The sequence below is a fragment of the Anopheles marshallii genome, chromosome 2 (assembly GCF_943734725.1).
Source record: "Anopheles marshallii chromosome 2, idAnoMarsDA_429_01, whole genome shotgun sequence".
NCBI lineage: Eukaryota > Metazoa > Arthropoda > Insecta > Diptera > Culicidae > Anopheles > Anopheles marshallii.
In genome coordinates, this window is record NC_071326.1 from 19,300,104 (window position 1) to 19,315,211 (window position 15,108).

The 15,108-nt window shown below is 45.1% G+C and overlaps 4 protein-coding genes across 4 annotated transcripts; 2 read left to right on the plus strand and 2 right to left on the minus strand.

The window, feature by feature from the left end:
- Positions 1–682: 682 nt before the first annotated feature.
- LOC128709091 (uncharacterized) lies at positions 683–2,022 on the plus strand. Its single transcript, XM_053804075.1, has 7 exons — positions 683–761; positions 821–972; positions 1,053–1,270; positions 1,347–1,443; positions 1,503–1,628; positions 1,694–1,820; positions 1,889–2,022. The coding sequence occupies exons 1-7, from the start codon at positions 683–685 to the stop codon at positions 2,020–2,022; spliced, it is 933 nt and encodes a 310-aa protein (XP_053660050.1).
- Positions 2,023–9,058: 7,036 nt separating this feature from the next.
- LOC128716394 (organic solute transporter alpha-like protein) lies at positions 9,059–10,624 on the plus strand. The gene is made up of 8 exons (XM_053811317.1): positions 9,059–9,167; positions 9,233–9,384; positions 9,471–9,577; positions 9,700–9,825; positions 9,924–10,020; positions 10,132–10,257; positions 10,339–10,465; positions 10,530–10,624. The coding sequence occupies exons 1-8, from the start codon at positions 9,059–9,061 to the stop codon at positions 10,622–10,624; spliced, it is 939 nt and encodes a 312-aa protein (XP_053667292.1).
- A 400-nt stretch (positions 10,625–11,024) lies between these two features.
- Positions 11,025–12,147, minus strand: LOC128708290 (proteasome subunit alpha type-3). The gene is made up of 5 exons (XM_053803265.1): positions 12,127–12,147; positions 11,767–11,973; positions 11,436–11,684; positions 11,254–11,366; positions 11,025–11,196 (listed from the first exon to the last, which is right to left on the minus strand). Exons 1-5 carry the CDS (start codon positions 12,145–12,147, stop codon positions 11,025–11,027), a joined length of 762 nt encoding a protein of 253 aa, XP_053659240.1.
- Positions 12,148–13,304: 1,157 nt separating this feature from the next.
- On the minus strand, positions 13,305–14,971 carry LOC128708289 (programmed cell death protein 2-like). Its single transcript, XM_053803264.1, is given in 4 exon segments — positions 13,305–13,735; positions 13,806–14,625; positions 14,710–14,877; positions 14,879–14,971. Coding segments are annotated over 4 exon segments (1,512 nt in total).
- Between the last annotated feature and the right edge of the window lie 137 nt (positions 14,972–15,108).

Sequence of the window (15,108 nt, forward strand, 5' to 3'; positions counted from 1 at the left end):
GGTCGTGATGCGCTGTTCTTGCCCGTTTCGCACGGGCACAGAATTGATACATCACATTTATGTGGACTTTGAAACCGCACGTTTTGTTCATCATTTAGCACATCCGATCGATGGACACCATCAGAGCTGGGCACTTTAAAAAGGCTAGACCACCGCCTACCAGCTGGGTAATACGCTCAGTCGGGAAGATACGGTTGACGACTCCATATTCAATCAGGACAATCATCACTGATCAATAAAGAGGGTTGCTGTCTCCGGCACGGAAGTAACTTACTGGACAAATCGACCTAGTGCGTGGTTTGGGTGTTGTTTTGTGTATCTGTCGCTAGATGCGACTGTTTGTTTCCGAGATTAGTATACATATCGTTTACTATAAACCAAGATAACGCGGATGTGTGGTTCGTCTATTCCTTCCCAAAACACACGATCCTCATATTTACTAGAAATTCTTTCCTACACTCTAAACACAATTTAGCGATTCGTTATCTTTATTTGTCTTTTTATTAATTAACTACACCGTTGTCGCGCCATTGGCACCTATGTTTGCGTAGGTTTCGACAACGCCGATAAAGATCGTTGGCCCGTACGCTCTAATTGCTAACGCCGGCATTTCGCACGCTGTACTGCAGCACGCCTCGGACTGCTAGACACGAGCGAATCACGGACGATCGTGCTACAAGACATGAATTTCACGGCGCCCCAAACGGCACCACCAATCGACTGCCGGAACTATCTACCACCGTTGCGGCAATACTATGCAGGTGAGTTTAACCGCTGCATCTCGGCATTGGTGGAAGTAACGCAGTGTCCCTTTTCCCAGAGTACGCCATCTCCTTGTGTCTATCGTTGACCGTCGGCTGCATCATCTGGCTGTGGGTGACGTACGTGTTTGTGCAAGTAATCAGACTAATCAAGCGCCAGACCGAGAAGAACCAGGTGATGGTGCTAATCATTGCCAATGCGGTGTATTTTGTAAGTCAGGGACAGCATTCCCGGTATGTCCGACGATCTAACGCGTGTGCTTTCCGTTCCCGCGGCTCCGTTGTTTACAGACGGTGGTTACGTTCAACGTGGTGGCACTGCTAATACCGCACGTGGCGGTCGTCTGCGACGTAGTGTCGTTCGTGGCGTTTTGCTGGTGTATTTTGGTGTTTTTTCGCTATCTCAAAGAATCGGTTGGCGGTGATACGGCCATTATTGAGCTGTACGAAACCAAGGCAATCCAGCCGCCCCAAGTGTGTCCATGCTTTCGATTCATCTACGACAAAAAGTGAGCCCTTTTTCTTTGGAAGCAGTAATCGGGATTAGACCATTAAAGTGATAATCTTTAAACATCTTTTTTCCAGACGACAGCTGCGCGCTATCCGGTTCGGAATTATGCAGCTACCTATTTACAACAGTGTTGTCGCTAGTATTCAATTAATCATTTTCTCGTTTGATAAGGTAAACATTTGGATATTACTTTTCATCACGTTATGAAACCGTTTTTTCTCTTATTGCAGGATTTATTCTTCGATGCGTTCTATGTAATTTTACCATTCATAATAGTGTCGATCGTATTCTACGTTGGATCATCGGTTTCGTTCATTAAAACAGTGGCTCCACTCTATCCCGACAACCCGATCTTTGTAAGCAGAACCACCCAACCTTTACTCAATGTTATTAATCTGTTTACGCACTTTTCCCTGCACAGAAACGATTCTTTCTGCTACAGTTGGTGCTTCTCATCACCAAACCGCAGATCATCATCCTTGAGCTCATCTACAACCTGGTCACGTTCGAATGTACTGTAGCTGGCGAGCCCAAAGTGTACGCAAACAGTAAGTTTGTGTTCTAAACATGTTCAAGCACTGTCAGTAATATTTCTGCTTAAACCTTTCCCGTGCAGTGATAAAACAAACGTTGATACTTATCGAAGTCGCAGTAGTCGCCATTTTTTCGTACAAATTCTACACCACCGCGCAACAACAGCAACCGAAAGGGGAGAAGTCGGGTGTAAACAATACGGGATATGAGGCATAAAAGAATAGGAGCAGAGATCTGACGAGGCAGCAATTTACTTACCTAAGTAGTGTTTATTTATTAAAATTATTGTTGAACAGCAGGAAAAATTGTTATTAAAAATAATATTCGTCATTGAATGGTACAGCGAATAGTTCAAATGAGAAGCAAACACAATTCCAAACACAAAGCAAACAGTACCCGATGAAGATTGCAAAGTGAATTTAAACCACCATTAAACGATGATTGAGTTCAAACAATTATCGGTCCACTTTTGTATTGCCACTTGAAGAGATCCTTTAGCTACGCTGTAACGAATGTTTACCTTTTCATACTAACGAGCTGTAGAATCACTCGAACCAGTGCTACGAACTGCAAAGAGAAACTAGTCTAGAATTGTTCTTAAGTTTAATACTAGCAGTGGTGCTCACTGGGGCGGCCCAGTGGCATGATGGTAGCGGAACCAGTCTTCACACGAACGGACCGGACCAAAACCCCCACCGGGACAATCCCCCGTAAGCAAAGCAGACCAATTAATTACGGGACTAGATCCAGAAATGACAGGACTTAGAAGCTCTTGAGGACGTTGTTGCCGATAAAGAAGAAGTTGTTGTTCACTGAATCTTTTTTAAAAAGAGTCATTCAACTAACACTTAAGTGACGAGTCGTTTAAATCAAGAGTCGATTCTCAAAAGATTTATAAACCTGAAAAAAAAATCATGAATTCCCAATTCCCAATCATGACGCAAAGTGGCATTATTGAACAATAAACTAAATTTCTTAATTAACCTATAAATAATCAAGCTTACCTCATATGCATAAAAATACTTATTTCAGAAGCAGAAACAATGAAAATAATGTTAAAATCATAGCTTCGAGAGAGATTCATAAACCTGGAGGTGAATCCTCAAGATCTTCGAGGATTCATGAATCTTTGGAATAGTGATTCAGATTCACTACAAGACTCGATTCAAGATGTAGTTGTAAGTCACAAAAAAGTAACACAAAAAATGAAGAAAAATAAACATTAAAGAAATAAACATAATTTATTACGCAAAACGTGTTTGGTTGGACATCACCAAAGTAAACAAAAGCCAAAACGCAACAGTTAACAAAGCAAAAAGAAACAAGAACCCATTCTCTTTTATCGTATGCAGCAAACCCAACGGAGCCAGCACACGCGTGCCGTTCGGTACCGTCTGCCGGGGCCGGTGGAGGCGCAAATGTTTTGTTTGCAAACACAACCCCCAAGCGCGCAACCACGGTGCAATCCGCCTCAACGTCATCGTTTTGTACGTTCCAAATACAAGCGTGCGCGCGCGTGCTGAGAAGCAAACGCGACCGTGTGCGGAGAGCGAATGCACTAATGCTGCTGGGATTGCTCAACGTGCCGTGGCGTCCTGCGTCTTGCCGTGCCTGATTCGCACCACCCCATGTCGGCGTGTGGGGTTGCCGCGAAGCACGGATTTTGTTGCGATCAACACCACCGAGCGCCGCACATCACAGATCGGTGCTGTTGTTTTGCTGCGTTAGTCGTTGTTGAGTTCGCACCCGATCCGGTCCGGTGTATTGCGATTCCGCGCTTCGATGCCACACGGATCTGCCCAGGCATCAGCAGCGTTTCGTAGGCATCCGCGCTCCCGGGGATTAGCACTGTCTGTGTTCCAGCGCTGGTGTGAACTTGGCAGCGTTTTTGCATCGCAGCCGCTGCAAGTTGTTGGTGAGTTTGGGGAATTACAGCAGGCAAATACCTCCAGCTGAGCAGTCAAGCAATCGGAAGTCGTCCAAATCCCTCGACAAAAGTTGGTGTAACAGTAGCACAAAGCAACGGTGACATAATTGTGAGCGTGTATCTTAGCAACCACTAACCTGTAACCCAAGTAACGACGATCGTTAGCGAGCGCAGTGACCAGGTTTTACAGTGTACCCACCCCTGTTTCTGCGCGTTGGAGAGGGCTGGTTTGTGATGCTGTGGCACCGAAGAAGTGGAAGGTCTATCTGTCCCGTGTTAGCGTCTCTAATCGTTAGTCTAAGCATGGCAGCAAAAAAAACAAACAAACCTGCCCCTATGTCGTGAGAAAGTAAATTTTCCTGTTCCACTGTGGTAGGAAAATGCAAGTTCCTCCAACCCTACTGGCCGTGGGGTTGTGAATGTAGAAAGCATTGCGGTCAAACGAAAGCCATTGTGGTCCGTACGATTTATCCATTCGACCGGTGTTCTATTGCAGCAGTGCCCAAGTGACCTACTGCTGCCATGCAAAGTTAAGTAACCAAACAGTGTGTGATCTAAGACACGGCGGAGAGCGGATCATTCGGTGGCCATGTTTCCTTCCCCACCAGTCTGCGGACACGATGAAGAGCTTCGGGTGCATTTGATAGCGCAATAGAGAGAAGGAGAGTGAGTGAGCGGTTGTTGATTGTAGCTCGCCATTTTGCTTACAAACCGGCCCACAATTAATCCGTTGACCGGATAGCTTGGCTGGAGGTTCAGGGATACATTATGCAACGCGGGTCGTAGTTGAAGCTGCTGAGCGTAACTAACATAATGCGGGTGTATGTGTGTGTGTGTGTGTGTGATTGGCGTGCACGAGAACAACACAAGACCACGACTAGCCCAAGGACGGTCCGATACATGTAATTTGATCCTGTTCGATTAGCTAAATGACTTTCGCGTGATTGATTGAACGCAGCAACGAAGGCAAAACGATTCCAGCCGGGGCAAGTGATAAAGTACAATATGGTCACCTCTTGCTGACTGAGTGTTGTGTAATGGAACTACTATTACACCGCTGTACGGGAAGGGGGCCTAAGAAAACCGTATCAAACGGTGAAAAGCAACGATTCGTGTCAATTTCCTTTCCATTTCACCATCTAACCAAGATGACTCGTCCACTTTGGTACAGCCGCGTGTCGAACCGCCGTCATTACAACAGCCGAAACCAGCCACAAAAAGGCCTTACCAACCATTGGCTCTAACATCTCATGCGTGCGAATCGTTTCAAGGCTATCCGTAAAAGAGTTCAAACCCGACCGCTAACGTCGTTAGTAGCACCGAAATTGTGTGTTTTTTTTGCTCGAGAGAGAGAGAGAGTTAGCCCAATATGGCTGACGCACATGCCACATGCTGGAATAGTGTCTTTCGTCACACTAGACACACTAGACATCACGATTGACACCTGAAGCAACATAACAAGAAGCGGTAGAGTGAAGTAAAGTTAAAACACTTTGAAACCAGCGTGTGCGCGTTCCGGTGTGGCGCATTCCAAACGACACGGATGGCCTCAGGAGAAGACGACACTGTGAGCACACAGAACTGCGCCGCTAACTGTTCGTGTCAATGTATCGATATTAATTTATGCGCTGCATTACAATAACCCTCACTGTGCCTATATGCTCAAGAACGACTGCGCACGGCTGAAGGTTGTTGGTTCGCCGTTAGACCGGGCCATTACGGGACCGTGACCGAACGTATCCGTTGATGTTCCGATTTGTCATTGAAGTGTGCTTCTATTTGATTTGAATGCTTTTGATAAGAGTCATTAGTTTGAAGCTTTCGCGAGGAGTCATTCAAAATAAAGAATCAATTCTCGTTAGATTCATTGGGGAGGAGAATTGCGGACATACACCCTGGAGGTCATTAATCTTGCTTGATTCTTTGGATTCAATATTCCGGATTGATTCATTCAGGCCAAAGATTCATACAGATTCATGAATCTGAATCAGATTCATCCAACGTGTCGGGCGCGTCTCTATTGTCAAGTGATCGAGTGGAGCACTCGCGTAACTCCCGGCGAGATCGCCGCTCTCGCATGATTCATCCATTAAAATTTCATCTCATAAGACATCCAGCAACATCCCAGCAGTACGTCACCCCCGAATGCTAACCTTGACTTCGGTTCGCTATCGAAAAAATGCACCTTACCACCTGTGAATGGGTGGTATACGTTGCGCAAGGTCGGTATGCCAACAGCTCACGCAACCAACCTTGCTAATGAGGCTGGGTAGATCGGGCCGCCTATGTTTACGACCTCTTCAGATGTCGAAAGCACTCTTTATGTACAGCTCTCGTCCGCGTCAGCGCACCATGTTTGTGCCTGTTTTCACTTTTCTTCACGACGGCCACTTCTGCGGCTGTAGGTTAAAGGGCTCTAAAGAGAAGAAAGCAAAAATTACGATGCATACACAATAATAAGCAAATTTTTTTTCGTAAACGACCTTTTGCGGTGCAATAAATCAGTGCTTAATGAATGGGTTAAGCGAACATAACGTAAGGCTAATTGAGGTTTTTTCCGTTTTATCTTCTTAGACTCTTATCAGTGAGTTAGGACAAAAGTAGGAAATACAGCAGGCAAAAAGATGTTCCATTCCATAAAGTCTAACCTGAACAGCCACGCATATTAAACAAGTAAAACGCCTTAATTTTAGAAAACAAGATAAAGACGCACAGAAATGAAAGAAAAATGAATAAGGAACTGGCGCGAATCGTGGTGCGCATAAATTCGATCCTACCCCACTTTGCCGTGCCGCATTGTTCCTCCAACTCTCGCAATGTTCGATCCAGCGGTGCAAGAAGTTGAACAGCGTTACCACTGCCACTTCCTGTGAAGGTCACTTCGTTCCACCCCAAAACGGTGAGGATTACTCGCTCATGCTACCATCAAACCGGTACTCACGCAACACAAAGGAAACCAACAGAGGAATTGTCGCCCATGTGCGTTCATTGATAATGACCTCTTGGTTTGGGGTCCATTTGTTGCATTACATGTTGCTACCGCATTTACAACACACAAACGTACGGGCATCGAAAAGGTTCATGTGCGTCACTTAAAAAGGCTTTCCCCACCGATTGATTCATGGCGGCGAAGAAATTTGTTGCTAAATCTTTCGTTTAGTTCACTCCATTATGGCTGTTTTAGAGGCGAATGTCAGCCTGAAGGCACAAAGCCTTAATAAAATGAATAAAAAGAATGGCTGTTTTGTTCGTTACGGTGGAATGGGTGCGCTGCTAATTTGTAGCCCGTGCAAAGTGTTGCAATTAGTATGGCATCGGTTCGGTTAGCATAGATTGCTAACATAGCGTTGGCTGAAGCAATAATGCACCCAAGAATGGATTTTCATTATTGGGTTACTGTTAAAAACTTTGCAAAGCCGAAGACATTCGTTGGTAGTTTGGTGTGGTATTTAGACAACAAGATGATCATGAAATTAACTGTGAAATTAGTTTAGGTTCCAACGTTAAAATGTCAAAAAGTATAGCCGAGGTCTAGTCAAGACACAATACTATTGGACCGTCCCTGCAGCAGTATCTAATAGTGTGAACTTAAGCACATTCTTGCTATTCATTCTTACCACTCCATCTCAATTGCAGATTTTCATGTCCATTGTATGCAACGGCCCTGCCAGCTATTAGTTTGGTTCATCAAGCGCTACAAGTGCTTTTCGGAGTCCTCTAAACCGCTCACGGTCCGGCGCTTTCGTCTGCCACTCGACAAAATCCCCTCCTTTCAGTCAGACGCATAAACGCATTTCATCTTCATTTTGGCCTACAATGCCTTCTTTGATTAGACGACCTTAAAGCTTAGTTGTCCGGCGGCATTCTCACGACATGACCAACCAACCGGAGTCTGGCGAATCTAATCCGCTGTATGACAGTGAGTTCGCCGTATAGCTCGCAGAGCTAGTAATGGAACCGGCTCCTTCATTATCCACACATACGGGGCCAGAAATCATTCTGAGCGTCTCGAACGCAGATAAAGAGGGTTTCGCCAGTTTTGGACAAAGTCCATGTCTCAGAGGCGTATGTGAGTACTGGAATTACATAACTTCTATATAGGTCCAGCTTCGTGTGTCGCGACAAATGTTTTGAGTAGAGAAGTTTTCTCAAACTGTAGACAGATTGCTTTTGGTTCGTTATTCTCCAAAACTAGGTTTTCCGCAGACTGCTCAGTCCTCTGGTAGGCATCCGCTAGGTAAGAGAGAAGCACACCAATGATGTCTATGTCATCATTGTTAAGTTCGGGTCAATATAAATAATGACCTCCGAAACATCCACCTCCGAGTCGCGGATGGCCCTCTCTGGCGCTAGGTTGAAGAGTAGACAAGCTAACGCATCTCTTTGGCGCGGACCCTTAGACACCTAATCGGCTTCTAAATTTCCGCCGTTTGTCAGCGGATCACAGGATATTACCACTCCACTTAAAGAAGATCTCCAAGGTTTCTATCTCAGAGGTTCAGATGGTTTATTCTACTATGAGATAGAAAACTGAGAAGCCCGATCTCTTTAAAGTTGGTCTAGGTAGTAGCAAAGGCCCTGCCAACAAAGTGTTCTTCGTCCACTATCACGTAACATGTGATCGTTATCCTATTTAAGCATATACCCCTGAGGAATCTATGAAGCGATAAAATTACTGGGGTTGTGACGATCTTCTTCAAAATGGAATAGCGGATAGGATGAAGACTCGATCAATGGATTGCTTTTCCTTTACAAAAATTTGTATTTCTCACACTTCAAAAATTCCTCTCCGAAAGAGATATCTGTTGCTCATCTTGAGCCAAACGTTATAGATACTTTTTTTGTATGATAAAACAAGATGTTGTTAATATCCACTTGCCATTTCTACAGCCAGCCCGCTAATGTATTTGTTCCATTTGGCCATGCTAAGATTGCGATCGGTGTAGATGATGTGTGATGGTCCGACATCACGTTTGCCGTCCATCTTCGATTCCCGCAACAACGCAAACCAATCAAAAACTGATCACTTTTCTTGCTCACCGTGGAGAATCGGATGGTTTTATTGAAATTAATAGCTGCACAAGATTCGTTTCATCGTAAACAGTGGTCTCCGCACCATGGTGCGCTACGATCACGTGGAACGGCCAGCTACATATATATATATGATGATGATGGAGAGTGAAAACGTACCTATAAATAATCCAGAAAAATAGCTTAATGTTCGATAAACAATCAACACTTTCCACTCCCACAAACCGCTGCCCGTTCTAATGGATGTTCTACACTTTTGCTAGAGCTTGTTCGGTTACATCTTCCGCGGCAAATATGGATAGCAACGAGTCGTTGGCCGTTGATGTCCTGTCGGAACAAAATCTTTCCACGACAAATGGCGATTGTACCAACGAGTTGCCTACCGTACAGGAATATCTCGATGGTGAGCATATTGTATCCACCAATCATTTACTTTGCTATAATTCACTTTATCTTTTCTGTTTGCAGGTTTAACTCTCCCAATCGCTTTGATTATTGCTACCACCGTCCTGCTAAGTATTGCCACCTTCAGCATCTTCTTCAAGAATGCTTACCACATCCTGCACCGAACGCCGAAACAGTTCAAAACTAAATCGATACTGTTGCTGACAATCTATCCGGTACGAAAAAAAAAGCAGCCAACGGATGGGAGTGAAAACCGGCAAATCATTTTAGGTGTTGCTAACCAATCCGCCCTACATTTTAGCTCGTGACTCTGTTCGGTGTAGTATCGATCTCCGTGCCGCGTGCCTTCTTCCTGTGCGACACTGTCATGCACGTTTACTTCATGATCTGTGCGTACGTGTTCTTTAGGTTAGTATGCGATCATACAACGAGATACCTGGGCGAACATGAAGAGAATGATCCGCTAGGGATTGATCTCATAACAATAAATGTTTCCCTTTATTCTCGTTCTAACCGTGCTCTCCGCACAGTCTGTGCATGCAGTATGTCGACGGGGAAGATGCACTGATTAAATCGACCGATTCTCAAACCTTCTCCCTGCGGACCCCACCGCTGTGTTGTTTTGTGCCCCTATTCAAACGAGCCCCCGTGACAAAGTGAGTATAGTCTAGTGCGGTTAATTATCGTGCCACAGACCCATCATTGTATGTCGATGAACACTATTTTTCATCTCACGTTTGTTTGCTTGTTGCAGAAATCGATTACGTTTTGTGCGTATGCTTATTATGCAGCTACCGGTCGTACAAACAGCTCTTTTCCTGGCTCTGAATGTCGTGTTTGTTGAGGATTATGTAAGTACGTGGGGGGCAAACCCTAAGGGTTAATGGTTAGGGTCTAGGGAAAATATTAAAAATAATAACCACTGTTACCTTTAATGTCCTAATCATCGCCCTACTTTACAGCCCAATTTCAACCGCATCATCCTGTACTTTGTGCCATTGATCGTCATCTCTATTCTGCTCGGTGTGTGGGGATTGAACATTCTCGTGCGAATGCTTGCCCCACTCTACTCGGACCTTAAGCTGATGGTTTGTGAAACGCATGCTTGATGACGCAGCGATTGTTCGCACAGTTCTAAAATGCACATGCTTTTATACATTCCTTTCCAGGGCAAATACTTCGTATTGCAAGCGGTGCTTATACTTTGCCGAATACAACCCCTCGTCATAGCGGGCATCGTGAGCAGCAGTATTTCCGTTTGTGCTTTCCCCATGACACTGCAGGTGCAGAAAAATGGTGAGTGAAAATCGACAAGTTACTATTGCATTGTCTAATTTGCCTTCCAATTTCTTTCTATCAGCTATTTTCCAACTGTGTTTATGCTTTGAGATGATGATGCTATCCTGCTGGGCGTCCCTGCTTTACAAATCGCCCTCCATCATTGGACCGGCATAAGCAAACACGATGGCGAAAGGCAACATTGGAACCTTGTTCCTTATTACAACAAGAAGCAAGAATAGCACAGCTACCTAGGCTGATGTAAAATTATCTGTGTTTTAATGTTTACGTGTGATAGCAAACCCACCATCCACATAGCCCGAACTGCCAAACGCTTGGGAGGATGCTATGTTGTAGAATCGGGCCAAGCCATTCTTTCATTACATCTGCCCAACTGGTTTGTGCCTGGTGGGCTATGTAACGGTGTGTATTTCGATGGAAATCTTACAGAACAAACTAAATAGAAAGAATTGAATTTTCAACCAACCTTATGCGTTTTACTTTACTCAAAACGAGCAGTTTATGATGACAAATTAAACGTTTTCCAAACCACAGTACCTGTGCCAGGTGTCTTAACTTAGATTTCGTTATCACTATCGTCCTCGTCGACTGCTTCCTGGCCGGCACGGTTCGCTGCAGCATATACCTCGGCCGGTACCGTCTTGTGGATGCCCTTCGAATCCTGACACACCCAACTGAGTTCCAGCTTGAAGTCTTTGTCCTTCAGTTCATCGTGCACCTGATAGATGCTGTAAACAGTGATTTAGCATTAAATGGCGATATTACAAGTAGTCGCAGCTACTTACATTTTGCCAGCTGTAAGCACGAGGTCCTTCACACTCATATCGGAAAGTTTCAATTTTTCAATTTCCGTTTTGGCTGTTTGTTTCGCTTTTCCAACGGCGCATCCAAAGTAGCCCTAGAGGAGAGAAATGGCAAATGGTTAATCTTTCGTAAGATGCCCTTTGCAAAGGCCAGTTACACTCACACAAGACACTCCGGACGGGTCGATCATGTACATTTCGGCGCCTTTTTCCTCGGACCAGGACGCTAGGATTACACTCACTCCGAATGGTCGCACGGCACTGTACAGGGTGTACGCGTGGAAGTAGCTCGACAAACGGTCGTTCAAGTGTTTTAGCGGAATGGCGCGATTATTCTGCTGTCGGTAGCTGGCAGCTTCCTGCCGAGCAATATCCACAACAGCCCGGCCATCGGTAATCATTCCACTGACAGCCTACAAAGCAACGGAAGAAGCACAAAAGGCAATCAGCACAACTAGTTATGTGACCGATTGCGATCCATTTCAACTTTCTCACCATTCCGATGGATGTATCGATGGTAAAGATTCGTGTACCGCAGTCCGGCTCGTACAGTTTGCTCGTGATAAGTTTCTCAACGGCCAGCACAACTCCATCCTTGCCCCGCAGTCCTATTACCGTGCCACTATTCTCGACCGCTTTTGCCGCATACTCAATCTGGAACACGCGTCCATCGGGGGAGAACTGTGACGCGGACAGATCGTACTGAAAGTAGAATATAAGCCAAAATAGATAGAACCGGAACGGGGAATGAATCTTGCCACAAAATGAAAACAGAAATCAGTGCCATAACCTCAAACCGGAAAAACATTCGGCTGTTCAGTGTTCTACAGCGTGGAATGTAATACATTTACTTACACCAGTGCCAATTGAACTCATTTTGGATGGAAATAAAACTGCTTACACGAATGCACTACGAGAAACTGCAAATTAACAATCGCTTGCCGGATGAAACAGCACAAATTTACCTTTGCAAGCGATGAGAAACAAATTCACTTTGACAGTTCTTGGGAGGGGGCTTCTTTCATGCACAATGTCAACAACCACTTGGGATGCAATGTGTGAGGGCTAGCTTCACGTACACGCCAAATTCAAAATTGTGGTTTGAATTTTATTTGGTTTGCCACATTCTCGAGAATAAATTAAAACGACCTAATATTTAAGAAGTGTAAAGATTGTCGATAAATTTAATTCTGTATTCGCTTTATTTGGAAGTAGAAGGAAACTTTTAAAATGCGAATAAATCCATAGTTTATCTACGAAATCTAGGATTAAAGATGAAAATACTCGCTACTTGTCTCGCCCTGCTAGGATTACTTCGTTGCGCTTGTTTTGGCCACTGAAATAAAAACTCCAAAACTATGCTGATCGTACAACGATCCTGGCGTTTTACACGTTTATCGTGTATCCTCCACACCTTATTCCAGATGATAATGGTAACAAAACAGCCACAAACGAACGATGAAACAAATAAAAGAAGTTTGCCGCAAAGAAAATCGGACGGCATAGCTAAATTTCTGGCACAATGCGCACTTCCTTAGAGCATCGGGAATTATACGCTCACATACGAGAGTCGTAGTTTTGTTTTTGCTATCACATTAATCGCTACTTACTGTATAGAATAGGAGTAATTATCATATCAACACGTTCCAGCTATCAGATATCGATGCTACACTAAAACTCGAGCCGAACAATTCACTCATATAAAACACGATAAAATGTCTACCGGATGTAATCGTGGCGCTACCGATATGCGGTGCGTACATTTCGATTGCGTATTTTAAAATGCTGATACGTTTCCGTTTCCTCATCGGCGGTCAAAGTCACACCAGCGCGGCGCTGTGCTGTCTAAGGTAACTATCCAAATTGACGATGGTTTCAGTACACAACAGAGGTGCCTTTTTGCCGAGCAAGAAGGTTCTCTCCTAACGGAACGATACCAAGCGACTCTGCCGGTACCAGCCTTTTCTCGGTTCAACGTCTCCCGAAGGCAAATGGAAGATTGCTTCACTCACTCACGTCAACGTGACTTCATCTTAAGCTTCGTTTTGTACCAACACAAGCTCTTGACGCATTTTGTCCGGTGTATCCCAGCAGCTTTTGCCGCACGTCCACACGAGCACGTTTCCAAAGTCTATCGGCACTCGCTCTTCATTCATCTCGAACCGCAGCTTTTCGATCATAGTCGGAAGCAGCTGAATTTCACAGATCATTTCATTTTTGCAGTACTGACAGTGGGGTGGTATGGCGATTTCCTTGATCGGTGCAATCAGCAACGGTAAGGCGTTACGCGAATAGCGAAGCAACTGTCCCGGGTTCTCCTGCAGCTTGGTTAGAAACGAATGGAACATCAGATCGCCGTGCATTGGAATGCCTTTCTCGTACAGTTCTTGGTCATGGTTTGCTTTCGACAGCGGCTTAGTTCCCGAAGCGGCATTCTCCAAAGGACTATCGGGGCTAGTTTTCACTGTAAAGTAAAGAAAAAAAAAACACCATGGGAGATAGCGGCTTTAAGCTATTGATAAACGTATTCTAACCTTCCTCATGTCGCTGATACTCGGCGAGTAGTTCTCGAACGTGATCGGAAGCGAGTGGTGCGGCGTACCGCTCTTCATCTACGCTGATGTACAGTCCCCGCAGCGTTACGTCTCCAATGCTTCGTGGCACAACCTGAGGCTGTTTCAACAGAGCAATTAAATCACGTTTTGGTGACACGGGCGTGTCCACGACGACCACCTCCGCTTCTAGCCCTTCGATCTCGGCCGACGCTCTCGTCGTGTAGAGATTATCGATTAGTTCTGCCCCTCCAGTTGCTCCGGAAGGTCTACCATCGCCGCGAGCATTTGCATTCGTTTCGTCCACTCGCAGTTTTTCGAACCCAGGTATAGGTTCCGCATCCATCGAATTACTTTCGTCATCCTCGTCGGATACCTTCTCGTACTGAATCACATTGCCATTTTCCTCGTTCAACAGCTGTTCCGCCGCAACACTGCTTGTATCAACCCGCATAAAGGTGGTGGTACTGAAGCCCTCCCGCACGTCCATATCCTCCTGTCCGTCTTCACCCCAATCGTCAGCACCGCTACACCACGATATCGTAGTATCCTTCGGAAACGCCTTGCCCGACCGTATTTCCATAATACCATCCGCTCCCGGTGAGCTCTTTTCCAGCGACTGTATTCTCACGCATGTCCACGCCTGGGACTGTGTCGAACAGGGTGCATTTAAACACGCAAACACGTACAACGTACGATGAAACTGCGAATCATCCAACGGCGCATAGATCTGCACGATCAATGGCCTTTGCTGGCCACAGAAAATGCACGGTTGAACCTCTATCGCACCAGCAGGCCAGTCCTAGAGCCATCCCGACCAAACAAAGAAGACAAAATTATCGATCGCTGTTATGTACGGGCAGTGTGGGTAATGCAGCTTACTTACCGCATGGCCACCGATTTTGTTTGTCGTGTAGGACAGATAGGGACGGTCCTTTTCCGCAATCAGTTCATCTTCGTACCCTAGCAGAACGAGCGTTTGTTTTTTGGCCATTCTCCCGCAGGAAATTTGCCGTCCGTGATTGCTCACAACGGGATCAGCTGGAAATAACTCTTCTTGCGCGAGGAAGATTGATTTTTTCTCGCCCAGTCAATGGGAATCGGTTTGTACTGACGTTTTTAGCCGTCAGAAATACGCACAGGCGCATTGTCAACTGCGAGATGCTGTCAAAATAAGCACCCGTTTGCGAAAACAGCATTTTTCTTTAAGCACAAAATTACAGTGCATATAAAAAATATTATTCTAATAAAGAAACAAATATTACAGAATAATTAAAGAGCTTTT